Genomic DNA, 15,812 nt, shown 5'->3' with positions numbered 1-15,812 from the left:
AAGGAAGGAAGAAAGGAAGGGAGGAAGGAAGGAAGGAAGGAAGGAAGGAAGGACGGACGGACTGATGAGCACTCGAGCACTGAGGCTTGCCCTCTTGGAGTGCTGCCCCCACTATATGAGGAAGCCTGGTGTAGCCTTTTTGAGGATGAAAGGACTGCAGGCCAGCAAGGCCCAGCTATCTCACATGTCCTGGCTAAGCTCATTGCCCAGCCAAACCTCAGCTTGAGGGTGGGCTGGGCACTGAGGTGAAGCCATAGAACTGCCCAAGCAAGTCACAAAATTGTAAGAAATCATAAATTACCATCTCATAGAAGTCACTGAGTTTTGGAGTGGCAGTAATAGAAAACTGAAACAAATAGTTGTTGGTTTTCCTAAAATCTAAGCCCCAAGCAGATTTGATATTCCCCAGCCCACTAATTCTAAAACCATTGGTTTTATTGGAATTGAAAAGAACTTTAGAGATAATCCAGTCTGACTTCCTCATCTCACAGATAAGAAAATTGAGACTCAGGAGCTTAAACCATGCCCCTCTCGAGGCAGGCATCAGTCTACTGACTTTTGGTTCTGTGCTTCTTCGACATTACCTAGAGGTCAAACGTTCTAACATGAAACTACTACTCTAAGGGTGGGGCTGGCTCATGGTCACACAGCTATTCAGTGTCAATATCAGTTCTAGAAATCAGATTTTCTAACTCCTCATCTAGAATTCTCTTCCTTTTTGGGGAGAGTGAGGAGTATATGGTGTGTGTCTTTTACTCACACATTTAGCTGAGTATTGTCCTGCAAAATGTTATCTTTGTCCCAGGGTGGGGTTCAAGGGGAAAGGGATACCATTGCTTATCTTTCCTACCTCTGAAACCTCTTTCTCTTCCTTTTTTACTCTCCCTTCCTAAATCCCCCAGCCCTGGAAATATGAGTAAGAATTCCTACCCCTCCCCATCAGCCACCACTTCATGCAGGATGGATTAATGAGGTTATGTCTCCAAAGAACTTTGAGTTCCTTGGAAGAAAGGCATCAACATGCAAAGTGGCGGTTGTTATTGCGATTACTTCACTGAGTAGGGTTTCACAGCTGTCCTGATGGAAAAGGGGCCAACAAAACAGAATGCCAGTTTCCCCCAGCAGAGGAGCAGCTGGAATGGATTATAAATGAGACCTGTGTGCCCGGTTCTCTTTTTCGTCAAAGTCCATCAGCCTCTCTCAATGCCCAGCTCTCCCCTTGACAGCACAGCAGGGTCTCTGAGCCAGACAGGTGTGGGCAAAGGCACCATCTAAGCCCCACGTGCATAAGCCTGCTTGGCAGGGGCAGCAAAACCCTATATTCTGAACCAGGGCCAACCCATTACCAGTGCTCAGTAATGCAATGGATTTCTCCAGTGGCGATTCGGGGTAAGTAAAACATTCTCATTGCTCAAACTTCCCTCCACTTTATAGGGCAGGAGGGACAGAGCAGGGAGAGAAGAGGCTGTGCAGACTCAGACAAATGTCACATTGCCAGGACCAGAGCACCTCTACCCACGCTTCCTGCCTTCTTTCTCTTTTCCCCTCTTCCTCCCTTTCTCTCTTTCTTCCTCACTCCCTTCCTTCCTTCCTTCTTTCCTTTCCTTCCTTCCTTCCTCCTTCCCTCCCTCCCTTCCTTGAAACATATATGTATTTAATATTATGTCGGGCATCACATTAAGTCCTGGAGAAATAACGAAAAACAAGATGCAGCCCTTGGCCTTTGTGGGCAGTAATGCTGGTAGTGAGTGAGGCAGAAACAGACAAATGCATAGACAATCACATCTATAACACATTCTAAAAGCCACATTGCTACGGCAAGACTACGTATACGGTACCCCAGGGACACACAGAAGAGCCGCTCACCCTGGTTTTGAAGGGGGTCTTGAAAGGCTCCTAAAGAACCAGTCGAGACTAGTCAGGTCAAGTGGACGGCAAAGAGAAGGGATATTCCAAGCAGCCTCAGTTCCACTGGTTCTGAGATAGTATAAAATTTATCAATGTTTTGTGTATACAGAAAACAGATTGTGAACATTATAATAGTATTACTTAGGCTGTAATCATAATATTATTCCTTCATTAATTGAATATTTTCTATGTGCCAAGCACTATTAAAAACTTTACATACAATGCCTTATTTAATCCTCATGGCAATTTTACAAAGCAGGTTCCATTACTATGCTTACTTTGCTGAAGATGAAACTGAGGCCCAGAGAGATTAAGTGAATTGCTCAGTCACAAAATAAGTGAGTAGAAGCACACACTCGCTCTCACACAGCCTCACTGCAGAGACCATGTCTGGAGCCAGACAAAACAGCCCTTTCATACAGAAACCTACCACTTCCACATGTAGGTTAGTTCTGCTCTGATTGGACTTCAGAAAAAAAAAAAAAGCAGGTCTGTAATATTAAGGTGCAATACACATAGTGGGTTCTCAATACCTGTCCAGCCCGAAAATCACTACTTTTTTTTGGAATCCAAGATTCATATCCTCCTGTATTTAGCACTTAGTTATCGAGTTCCTAGTTGATTTATACTTATTTATCTTTTTATGTATATGTTCTGTCTCTTAAACTGGAATTAAGCCACTTACAGCAAGGGACAGATCCAGTTTCCTCCATGAATTCCAAATTCCTTCTTGATACAGAGCCACGTGAGTGCAGGCACTCCATACACTTTGGCTGTTGATGATGACAGTGACAATGACGATGATAATGGTGATGGAGGAGAATGAGGAGAGAAGAAAGAGAGAAAATAAATTTGTCCTAAGGGACAAATCGAATGACTACTGAGATCAAACTCCAGGCCAAAGAAAAATCTGAGAAATGCTCAAATTTATGTCTGTGACACTTCTACTTGCCACATTTGTCACATCTGGTTTCACAGGCCATTGCATCAGTGTTAAATGCAAAGCTGGATTGTCTCTTTCATTCCTTTCCCTGAGGACCGCACTGTGATGGCGGACCTGTGCTTTTCAATCCCTTCAGCCCTCAATATCCCTTTCTTCACTCCCCGTCTCTGTGCAGCATTCCTCAGCTATACATCAAAACCATGTTTTTATTTTCTTGATTATCACGCTCAGTTATATATTTTGTCTGGGAAATCACCCAGTTTTAAGACTTTTCTTTTTCTTAATATGATGACCATTTCAAATGCCAGTGAAAATGTTTTGTTTTGTTTTTAGATTTGTGTGTGTGTGTTTATTAATGCCAAGTGATCTGTTTAATGCATGCTAATAATCTGGCTTGCTTCTCTTCTGCGGTGCTTCCTACTTAAGAGTTCTCTGCTGATATAGAGAATAAAGATGACTTATTTAATCAAAAAAGTAAATGATTACTGATTCCTTATTTCTAGAATGGCATTGGGCTTAGCATTTTTAATGCATTATCTCATTTGAACTTGATATTGCCCCTCACAGGTGAACATTATTATCATGTCCATACTATAGATGAGGAATCAGTGGCTTGGGGGTTATAAGTCATTTGCAAATGAGACACTGGAATTGAAATAGATCTGATTCCCTGGTGTTCCTAAAGACTCAACTCTCATGCCTCCTCTTATTTACCTAGAATCAAGAATTTCTCCAAGCACCCCAGGGTTGATCTCATTTGCCTCCCACAAAAAGAGGGAAACTGAGGGGCACATTAGGTGATATGCCTGAGATCCCAGAGACTGCTAACCATTGATTCTGGTTTGTGGGTGACACTCCACTATTTCTGTCTGTTTTGAATAATGAGACCTAAGAGAGTAGGTATCAAATTATTCCTGCTTGCTTTGTGCAGACACAGGTTACATTTGAGTGACAGATGGAAACAGATATTTAAGTGTGTCTGGGCTCTGTAAAAATTAGCTGCAAAAACCACTTCTGCCTTTCTCGGCTCACCAGGACAGCCATAGCGAGAGTGAGGCAGGACGGGAGCCACAGAGCTCCACATCGTTCTGTGGTTACTTTATATTGTCCCCCAGGCATATGTAACCAAATTGTCAGTTCCCGAACATTTCTTCCATGTGTGGCATTTCCTCTGAAGCAAGTTGAGCTGGAAGAGGACAGGGACCTGGCAGGCTGCCTGTGGGCTAATCAACCCCACAAAAATAAAGAAATACGGAGCCAGGACTTGGCATCTGGTTGGATCCCATCCATCATAAACTAAAATTATTGCAGAAGGAATCTTCCTTTTTCATTCGTTCTCCCCATTGTTTACCTAAAATCTGACAGGGGCTGTGTGGGATATTTGGCATCTCTCTGCACTCCACACTGTGTGCAGGTAGCATGCAGTGGGCACGCTGTAGAGTGACACTTGAGGAAGACATCCAAGCCGCCACCCCCAGGCACCCTCTTGGCAGCGACCTCACCATTTCATGCAGACCCAGGCTGTTGTGAGCATTCAGTGTGGCAACCACTCTAAAGCAGTGGCCCCCAACCTTTTTGCACCAGGGACCAGTTTCATGGAAGACAATTTTTCCATGGATGGGGTGTGGGGGCGGGCAGGAGGATGGTTTCGGGATGAAACTCTTCCACTTCAGATCATCAGGCATTAGGTAGATTCTTAAAAGGAGCTTGCAACCTAGATCCCTCACATGCACAGTTCAGAGTAGGGTTCCCACTCCTATGAGAATCTAATGCCCCCACTGATCTGACTGGAGGTGGAGCTCAGGCTGTAATGCTTGCTCACTGACACCTCACCTCCTGCTCTGTGGCTCGGTTCCTAACAGGCCACCGACCAGTACCAGTCCATGGCCTGGGGGTCGGGGACCCCTGCTTTAAAGCATCTAGCATAGGCTTCAGTTCATGGAAGTCACTTAACAAATGTTAACTTTAATTCCCTCTTTGTTCATAATATTTTTGATGACTTGGATAAATTATTTTGTCCCAGATTTGAGATAGATAGATAGATAGACAGACAGACAGATAGATAGATAGATAGATAGATAAACAGTTTTTCTTCCCTGTGACTACCCAGCTCTCTGCTCCTGGGCATATCCCTGGCCTAAGTGGCCCACCAGAGTGTGGACTCCAGGCCAGGTGCGGTGGCTCATGCCTGTAATCCCAGCACTTTGGGAGGCCGAGGCAGGTGGATCATGAGGTCAGGAGTTCAAGACCAGCCTGGCCAAGATGGTGAAACCCCGTCTCTACTAAAAAATACAAAAATTAGCTGGGCGCGGTGGCGGGCGCCTGTAATCCCAACTACTTGGGAGGCTGAGGCAGGAGAATGGCTTGAACCTGGGAGGCGGAGGTTGCAGTGAGCTGAGATCCTGCCACTGCACTCTAGCCTGGGTGACAGAGCAAGACTCCGTCTCAAATAAATAAATAAATGAGTGTGGACTCAAGCAGGCTGCCTACATTTGAATGCCTATCTTGTCACTACCTAGCTGTGTGACCTTGCAAGAGTCACTTAAACTTTCTGTGACTCAGTTTCCTCATCTGTAAAATAGGTATAATAACAATAGTACCCATCTCACAAAATTATCTTGAGGATTTGAAGAGTTAATCCACTAAGAATATTGCCTGGCACACACAAGTGCTTAATAATCATTAGCTATTTCTCTTCTGTAACTAGTCCTTCCTTGCCCTCTGCTTTTGCATGTTATATCTGTAAAAACAGGAAAATTGATAGTTGCTGCATTTATCTCATTTAGTGGTTGTGAAATACGCAGTGCAGAGGACCTACTATGTGCAGGCCCGAGCAGCTTATGAGGATAAAAATGAAAGAAATTTAAAATAAGGAGCAAAATTTTTAAAAAGTCATATGATTCAAGTTAACATTTTAAATGATTGGGGAAATTTCCATAGTACTGGAAACCATTGCCTGTCACTCCAGGGAGATGGTTGTGTTGAAATTTCTGGGTACTGGGGATATGGAATTAGTGATGTAACAAAAGGAGCAGGTGCCACTGGCAGATTTTTCCAAATTATGAGACCAGATTGTCCACAACAAGAGTATCAGTTCTCCCTTCTCTCCAGCCCTTTGCATGTGGCCTTCCTTTGAAGTGCTGGTTAGTGATTGACTTTATAAGCTGATGGTTTTCTCTAGGGTTGTATTAGTTCATTTTTACATTTCTGACAAAGACATACCTGAAACTGGGAACAAAAAGAGGTTTCATTGGACTTCAGTTCCACATGGCTGGGGAGGCCTCAGAATCATGGCGGGAGGTGAAAGGCACTTCTTACATGGTGGCAACAAGAGCAAAATGAGGAAGAAGCAAAAGCAGAAACCCCTGATAAACCCATCAGATCTCATGAGACTTACTCACTATCAGGAGGCTAGCACAGGAAAGACTGGCTCCAACCCCACATTTCCTTTCTGTACTGTGCTAGCAGAGGTTCTCCATGAACTCCCCACCCCTGCAGCAAACTTCTGCCTGGGCATCCAGGTGTTTCTATACATCTTCTGAAATCTAGGCGGATGGTCCCAAACCTCAATTCTTGACTTCTGTGCATTTGCAGGCTCAATACTATGTGGAAGCTGCCAAGGCTTGGGGCTTCTATCCTCTGAAGCCACAGCCTGAGCTGTACATTGGCCCCTTTCAGCCATGGCTGGAGCATCTGGGACACAGGGCACCAAGTCCCTAGGTTGCACACAGCACAGGGACCCTGGACCTGGCCCCAAAAAATGCTTTTTCCTCCTGGGCCTCTGGACCTGTGATGAGAGGGGGTGCCATGAAGGTCTCTGACATGGTCTGGAGACATTTCCCCATGGTCTTGGGGATTAACATTAGGGTCCTTGTTACTTATGCAAATTTCTGCAGCTGGCTTGAATTTCTCCTCAAAAAATGGGCTTTTCTTTTCTACTGTATCATCAGGCTGCAAAGTTTCTGAACTTTTATGCTCTGTTTCCCTTTTAAAATGGAATGCTTTTAACAGCACCCAAGTCACCTTTTGAATGCTTTGCTGCTTAGAAATTTCTTCCACCAGATACCCTAAGTCATCTCTCTCAAGTTCAAAGTTCCACAAATCTCTAGGGCAGGGGCAAAATGCCACAAGTCTTTTTGCTAAAACGTAACAAGAGTCACCTTTGCTCCAATTCCCAGCAAGTTCTTCATCTCCCTCTGAGACCACCTCATCCTGGATTTCATAGTCCATATCATTATCAGCATTTTGGCCAAAGCCATTCAACAAGTCTCTAGGAGGTTCAAAACTTTCCCACATTTGGGCTGGGCGCAGTGGCTCATGCCTGTAATCCCAGCACTTTGGGAGGCTGAGACAGGTGGATCACAAGGTCAGGAGTTCGAGACCAGCCTGGCCAATATGGTGAAACCCCGTCTCTACTAAAAATACAAAAAAATTAGCTGGGCGTGGTGGCGCATGCCTGTAATCCCAGCTACTAGGGAGGCTGAGGCAGGAGAACTGCTTGAACCCGGGAGGTGGAGGTTGCAGTGAGCTGAGATGGTGCCACTGCACTCCAGCCTGGGCGACAGAGCGAGACTCCATTAAAAAAAAAAAAAAAAAACTTTCCCACATTTTTCTCTTTCTCTGAGCCCTACAAACGTTTCAGCCTCTCCCTGTTACCCACTTCCAAAGTTGCTTCCACATTTTCGGGCATCTTTTCATCAATGACCCACTCTACTGATACCAATTTACTGTATTAGTTCATTTTTATGCTGCTGACAAAGACACACCCGAGACTGGGAACGAAAAGGGGTTTAACTGGACCTACAGTTCCACATGGCTGGGGAGGCCTCAGAATCATGGCAGAAGGCGAAAGGCAAGAGAAAAATGAGGCAGAAGCAAAAACGGAAACACCCGATAAACCCATCAGATCTTGTGAGACTTATTCACTATCATGAGAATAGCACAGGAAAGACCAGCCCCCATGATTCAATTACCTCCCACAACACATGGGAATTCTGGGAGCTACAAGTCAAGTTGAGAGTTGGGTGGGGACACAGCCAAACCATATCAGGGGTATGATGTGAAAAGAACCAGGAAAGTTTCCACCCAGAAATAGCCCCTGTCCCCACTGTCTGGCATGTGCAAAAGGAGCTGGTCTCCACCTCTTTCTGTCCCCTGACTCCTTCTATACTCATTCCATCTGCTTGTAGCTTCCTGGACACTTTATGCACTGATCACCTTCAGGCCTTTGCTCTTGCTCTTCACTCTGCCTAGAAATCTTTCCTTGCTTATATGAGAACAACAAACAGAAAAAGAATACACTGTGAATGTTGGAAGTCTCAATTAAATCATCATCTTCTTCATTTAGCCTTCCTGAGCACCTTCCCCTTCAACCAAAAATCGATTGACCATGCCTTTCCTAGTGCTCACGGCAGGTAGTTTAATGAACCTGTGCACAGTCCACCAACAAAGGGTAAAGGGAACAGCTGTAACACTGCATTACTCTTGCCAGTAAAATGCCCATATTCCTTATGAACTAGAACTTTTTGAGTAAGAAGATATATCTTAATCATCTCAGCTTCCCCAGAACCTAGCAAAGCACCTGACATATAATGGATAATCAATAACCATATCTTGAAAGGAAAGAGGAATGAACAAATAAATGAAGAGGTTTAAATAACTCTTGGTATTCAGAAAGCCACGGAGAGGCAACTGAAATCAACTACTTTCACTACTTCAAGCTGCTCAAATTCTTAGCTAAAATATTTTCTGGAAGATTTATTTTATCTCATCTTCTTCATTTCAGTGCCATATAGCATTTGGATCAGTGTATATTACCTAGTAGGTGCTCAAGAAATGTTTGATGAATGGATAGAATATCAAAATGATTGCATTTTTAGTCACAGGATCTTGGCAGCATCCCATGAGAAGGTGGCCCCCATAGCCTAGAGCCTGAAGAAACAGTGACAGACACTTTCTAGGAGATGGAGTAGGAGCTGCTACCTTGAAAGCCCCAGCACCAGTCAGATGCATTAGCCATCCTGAGGCACAAACCACTGAGGGCAGAGCCCAGGGAGGACATCTCTCCCTTCCACTATCCCCCTACTGGTGGTCCAATTTCTTTCTCAGAACACATATGATAACATAATATTCTGAATATTTCTGAATGATGTTAATATTATTTATCTTTTCATTTTAAGGTTATTTCTCTTTTCTTCTCCCATGATCAGCTTCCTAATCAATACAAAATAATGTTGTTGCAAAGTAATGAAAAACTAAAGAAAAATTATTTTTGGAGTTTTGACATTCAAAATAGGAACTTACAGTAAGACAGTGGTCTTGAAGGCAAATATTATAGGGTGATAATATTCTAAATTACTCTGGTGCCTTTTAATGTGTCAATACTAGTCCTACTGGAATACATTATATGGTTTTATGTAAGGGAGAAAAGAAGGGAACATAAAAGAAAAGTTTGCCTCTTCTAGACCTAAGGGATTGTGGAGAGGGAATGATGGAGTGAAGAGCCCAGAGAAGTGGGAAAGAATGCAGCCAGCTGAATATCTCCTCTCTGGGTCTTCAAACCCCATGGCGTGAGGAGGGCAGTGGATATGTTAGGACCAGAGTAAGAACACAGGGATTCTTGACCCACCCCTTGTTTGGATGGAGACAACTATTACAGGAGCCTCCTGTAATTCAGAGTGTGGAGTGAGACATGCAGATTGGGAAAGGGACAAATATGTGCACCTGAGTTTCCCCATCCTCCCACAGTATGGATGCCAATCTGAGAAGCCACAGACCTGCCACAGACTGCTGGGATGGAGGCTGAGGTGACCTGCAGCCTCAGTTCCAGGGTTGTCAGCTGGGTCCAAAAGTTGCAGATATGGCAGAGACTCAAAAGGGTCTTCACCAGCAAAAGTGGGGTGGGGAATGAGGCAAGGCTTCATGGAGGGGCCCCCATACTCTGAGCAAGCAAAGCAGAAATAGACCACAAGTCCATCAGCCACAGATGTCAGCTGTGGGCGCCAGCTGGGGACGCCAGCCATAGGGTGGTGCCAGTCATTCCTCAGCAGACACAAGGCACCTCACACCCAAACACAAGTGCAAATCCACAGCCTCCCTTCCCCCAGAGCTATGGCCCATGGGACCCAGAGAGAAGCAAGAAAGGAAGAAGATAGCTGTGAAGAACTGAGCAGGAAAACTAGTTAATACAGAGTTTCTGCATAAATAATTGGGCCAAACTAACTTTAAACTAAATTGGATTAAATATAGTTGATTTTTTTTTCTTGCTACCCAAACAGGTGGAAGGCTCATTAAAAAATTAGATCAAGTATAAAGAAATAAAGTAGCTAATTTCCTTTGCATACCTGAATGTTGTGTGAGTAATCTGGGGCCTCTGCTACTCAGAGGCAATTTTGATCCCTGTCAGATTATTCATGGGCTTGGGAAGGATATGGTTCGCAAGGTAAAGCCAGGAGCAATTCCATTCAATATCATACCAGGAGGAGTTCCAGAGTGTGGGATTGTCTGTCCTGATTGTCTGTCCTGTCTCCATGTCTTTCTTTCTCACCTCTGAGCCTTCTCTTTTCCTCTGTCCCCTCCTCTTTCATCTCTTGATCCTTTTCTTTTCAGAGAAAATGTACACAGATGGGCAAGCTGTCTCAGAATGGTTCCTTTGTGGGCTGTACAGATATTCAGAAGTCAAGCTGAACTACATAAGCCCTCAGATAGCCCCTCTCTGGCAAAGTTACAGGTGTCCCCAAAGAACGTGACAGTGCTATTATTAATTGAGCCTATATTTTCACTTCAGAGCTGAGGGAAGAATACGAAAGGGAAAGACAAAAGCTCTCTAGAGGATTTCACATTTAGCTGATGAATATGTTAGTGAATTGAAGAAATCCTCAAAAACTTTAGCAAGTGGAACATTCCTGATGTAGTGCGTTAACTGGAGTAACCTAATAGAATAACCATAAGGAAAAAACAAGTCATGCTCCCCAGAGACTATCTATAGTCATAGAAAGAAGATGTGGAACTTTAAATAAATAACTAATTGGTATGATCCAAAGTGTTGTTTTGACTACTAGTGGGGTCTCTATTTGGAAATATGAACTGTTTTTGCTTTGAGGTTTTTCACACAAAAAATAATCCTACTCCAGTGAAATTTCCAAGTGTTTAGTAAATGACAAAGTCTTGGAAATTGGCATTAGAACCAAGCAATTTCAAGGCCCATCTGCAAGACAAAGACAAGCAGGTAATAAAATGCCCTGCTCTGTTTCCCCTTTGGCCTCTTTTAGTTTGTGTGAACTTTTAACCCAAGAACATTAAGTTTAAAATCAAATTCAATTTGAAGCAATTTTGAGCCACACAACTGGGTGAGGATAAAGGGCTCTATATTAAAATGATCTTTTCCATTAGAAATGACTTCTTGGATATCATTTGGTCTCCATTGGTTGATGACCAGGAAGTAGCATCAGTTGAGCTCCAACTATTGTCCGGCATAACATTGGTTATTCTATATGGCTTATTTTGTTTAATCCTCACACCATGCCTAGGACTTGAAATGTTATCTCCACTTTGCAGATAAGGGATCATTTGATCCAGCCCCTTGGGGGAATTCCTGAATTACCGGGATATATGTTTGTCCTTTCTTCTCCCAAGGCCTCCAGGAAGAGAAGCCTCCCAACCTCTCAATGTGGCCCATTTCTGAAGATTTTGAACATAAGTTGTCATTTGCAATCGAAGTCTTCCTTAGCTACTGATTCCTTAGAGATTAGACCACTTCACAACAATGCATGGGTTTCCTTGAACCTAGATAAGATAGCATCAGAAAGAGGAAGGTCAAAGGACAGGAAAGACAATGAGTAGATTTCAGGGCACTGAACTTTGCTCTATAACTATGAAATACAATTTATGCTCTTATATTACAAAAGCACTATAACCCTTTATTTTTAAAAGTAAAATATTGTGTCGTATTTGATAAAGAGAGTGAAATTCCTCTGAAATCCCACCCTCAGCATGTTACCATTAGCTGTTGGTTTTTAATAAAGAACTGTCTCAGGAGGGAGTGTGGCTAGGTTCTTGGTCTTTGCTGCTGCAAGTCAAAAACAGGACTTTCATCAGTTAGAAACAGTGAAAAGAGCACATTGGTTTTGGAGCCAGACAGACCCAGACTTGAATCTCAGCTCTGACCTTGGGCAAGTTACTTACATTCTCTGAATCTCAGTTTCTTAGATGTCAAATGTCATGACAGCACTAATTCATAAGGTTACGGAGAGGCGGAAAGGTTAGGCATGCAAAGGTCTTGGCATGGTGCATGGCACAAAGTAGGCATTTGATAATTGTGTCCAATTGAATATCACAGATGTTCCAGATATTAAGATCCTTTTGACTGCAGTGTAAAATTACCAGCTGCTAAGACAATTCCCCAACCTCCTCATTATTATTTTTTCGCCGAGTTAATGGCTGGACTTCAGGCACATAATATACAGAACAAGCTCTTGGTTAAAGTTTGTTGACTTTTATCAAAAGGTGCCTATAGGAATTTTCTTCCGTTTGTGTTTCCTTTATTGAATGCTTGAAGCTACTCATAAAGTAAACACCCAAATTAGTAATGATTTTATTATATCATTTTTGGACTCTCCAAATAAATTTTACTTCTGTAATGAAAGTCGATCAAGCCTACTTTTGATCAACTGAAACCTTGAGGCTGCCCTCTTCAGTCTTTGGATGGGGGCTGGTGGTGTTGATGTCATGAGAGAGTCTTGAAATGGGGAAGGCTGTTTCTTCCTAATGCATGCCCAGCCATCCTGCTTGGTTTGGTTGAAAAGCAAGACGCAAAGTCTCAGATTCCGTCACTGCCAAGATCCTGTCACTCCTAATGTGCTCCTTTCCAGCTGTGGCCCATGATGCCTCTTCAAACAAATTATTCTGCAACGATCGATCGTGTCGCACTCCCTTTAGATGGCCCATAACCACATTTGAGAGTTTAGACAGAAATACTGCCTGACAGATGATCCAAGTTGGAGCCAGAAAGCTTAAAGTACATCTCTCAACCAACTTGCCAGTGAGGGACGTGCCCAGGGCCCACACCTAACAACTGTGTCGGTGGTAACAAGGTGGTAACAACTGTGCTGAAACACTGAGCTGCTTCCTGTCTGCATGGCCTCAGGGATTGAGGGCAAGGGCCCATCTGGACTTTTTATCCTAAGATCCCACGAACCTACATCAAACAAGCAAATAATTTTGTTAATAATCTGTCTTCATCCAGCTGGATGATTAGCTCCATAAGAGCAAGAAATTTTTGTCTGTTTTGTTTATTGTTGTATGCCTTGTTCCTAGATAGGTGCCTGGCATATAATAGCTGCTCAAATTGTATTTGTTATATGAGTGAATAAGAGGAGATTCCAACAGTAAGGTCTTTCCTCAGTTTTCCTCAAGGGAAGAGAAATTTCAACAGAAATACACAGGTAGGGGATATACTGATTATGGGAATTTTCTTCATTAAAACTGAGATACTTCAGGATACCTGTTCATCATTGTAATAGGTGCTCTTAATTCCGAGGTTCAGTTGCAATGCAGCCAATGATGTTCCTTCCAGATTATCAGCTAATATTACAGATGAAGAAAAATGTGCTCATTTTAATTTACTTTTACTATTACTAATAACTAAAGAATCTGAAATGGCCACATGTATCATTTTAATAAGATTGGATTTTAGTAATTGACCTGTCAAAAAAAACCATGATTTATCCCATCAAATTCAGTGTGAGTTTATTGTTTATATTTGCAGCATGGGAGTAATTTGAAGGATGTTCTAGAAATATTTCATCCTCTGATGAAGTCTGAGAACCAAAACAGTTTAATAATTCTTTCTTCATTTATTTAAAAGGATTTGCTTCTTGTAATATCTAGCTATGGCTGACTCTGACCATGCCAAAAATCTGTCATTTTCCTTTATTGCACTGTCCTCACCTGGCATATGTTCCAACTGTGGCCATTTAACATGAGTTTACTTGTTTACTTGTTTAACATTCGTCTCTCTTGGCTAGATTATAAGCCCCTGCTTATAATCTTTTATCAGTTTTGTTTGTGTTACTTCCCTGGTGCCTACAATAGTGCCTGGAATGTGGTAAGTGCTTAAAAAACATTTGCCAAATAAGTAAGTTAGTTAAAATTTATGTTACAGATCCCCATATCTGTGTAAATGTACCTCAGAGAAGACGTGATGGCAATACCAAGGATTGGCTTTCAGGACATTCATTGTAGAAAAAGGAGGTCTGGACTTGGACAAGTAAGTGATCAAGCCAGCTCCACTCTTCTCTATATGTGTTGCCATCAAAGCATTTAATCTCCCCAAGGCTCAATTTTGACATTTTCAAAATCTGAATAACAATAGCTATTGAATAAGATAGCTATGAAGATGACATGAGATTAAGGATATAAATGTACTTTGCACAAACTGCTAAGACTTACAGAAGCATCAGACTTCATCATGCATTGGATAGACATGTCTGTTGATAGAATGAGAGTTTGGGCTGCACTAACCAATTATTTAGTTCAATCTGTCTGCTGAAGAGTCTATACTAATGGATGCTCGGTTGTCACAGCAGGTGCATAAAGGAAGATGGCTTTTCCAGGAAATAGCAGGGATGGAGGACTCATGAGAATCTTCCAGGAAGCTCTTAAAATGATATATTCTTAAGTGTAATTGCTGTATTACTTGTTCACAATCATTTGTCTCCCTGGCTACACGAGGAGTTGCCATATGTGCCATGCTTTCCTTTAGGTAGTTTAGTCCTCACCTCATAAACATTGGCATGGCCACAGGTTTGCCTTAGTCAATGAATTATATAAGTGGACATGATGCATGCCACACAAATGTAGAAACCCTAGATGTGTTGGCATGGTTTGTCTTGGCATCCCTTTGAGCTTCTTCCCTCAGTTATGAGAACGGCATGCCCTAGTTACTGGATATTCCTTTAGCCTGGCTTCTGGAGTGTGAATACACATGCTTCTAGGTCAAGCCCAGACAAGCCCAACAGAGCTGCAGCAGACTCACAACTCTCATGAAACATGAGCACACATGTTTGTGTGAGTCACTGAGATGTTCAGGTTGTGTGTTACCTTAGCAAAAGCTAATCTCCACACTCACTGAAGTACATGCTCTCAGGCTCAGGAATCTGTGTTTTAAAAAGTTCTTTATGTGATTCTGGTAATAAGTCAAGTTTAGGAACCACTCTCCTGGACTACCTACACCCCCTATTCTCCTTCCTGCCACCTGCCCATGTGAACAGGGCTTGACTAATGCTTCCACGGTTCCTATAACTCAGCTAGTAGCATTCCTGATTGTCAGGCCAGTAGGAAAAGAAAGAACTGCTCCTCTGCTTTTGAGATGGTGATAAAATGTGGAGCTGCAGAGACTGAATTAAATCAGAGACTTTAGGGTCACCTGACCTTTTCTCTCCAGCACTTTATTGGGAATGTGATAGAATAATTTATTACTGAAAAAGCAAGATAAAACCTATTGAAGAACATACTTTGTTATAGGCCAGATGGTTTAGATTTGCGTGTGGTAATTATTCTAGTTTCTGACAATCCCTAATAAGTCTGCCTATGTTAGCTACTAAATTATTATTGGTGAATCGATGCCCAGCAGCTCTGCCTGTTGACAAGGTCTTGAGGCACCCACAAGGGGCAAGAGAACACTGTCAATGGTCACTGGTGGAGATCAAGCTGTGGTTCTAAGGAAGACTTTTCATTTTACTTACTAGCATCTCAGCTATAAAACCAGAACCTGCATGTTTGGATTCTGAAGAATAATGACTTTTTGTTCACTGGCCTCTTGTATTTAGACCATATGAAAGGTCATGGACAAGGATAAAATAACCTTATTTTACATGAGTAAAAAACCCTCCTTCAAATTTGTTGGATAATCCTTCATAATCATGGTTTTCTCTTAATAAGGTTTAGACAAGACTCCCTGGAG

General features: G+C 42.6%; 1 protein-coding gene across 2 annotated transcripts in view; it reads right to left on the bottom strand.

Annotated features, from left to right (window-relative positions):
• Positions 1–15,812, bottom strand: part of LOC116813437 (uncharacterized) — a 575,563-nt gene that overhangs the window by 34,044 nt on the left and 525,707 nt on the right. The window contains exon 3 of one of the 2 annotated variants that reach the window (XM_032760088.2): positions 1,867–1,977. The exons of the other annotated variant lie outside the window; for it this stretch is intronic. Coding sequence (XP_032615979.1) covers positions 1,867–1,977 — 111 coding nt within the window. The remainder of the gene's footprint in view (positions 1–1,866; positions 1,978–15,812) is intronic. 2 annotated transcript variants of the gene reach the window in all.

This window comes from Hylobates moloch, unplaced genomic scaffold (assembly GCF_009828535.3).
Source record: "Hylobates moloch isolate HMO894 unplaced genomic scaffold, HMol_V3 SCAFFOLD_9, whole genome shotgun sequence".
Classification (NCBI taxonomy): domain Eukaryota; kingdom Metazoa; phylum Chordata; class Mammalia; order Primates; family Hylobatidae; genus Hylobates; species Hylobates moloch.
This window is presented reverse-complemented; position numbering and strand designations above follow the sequence as displayed.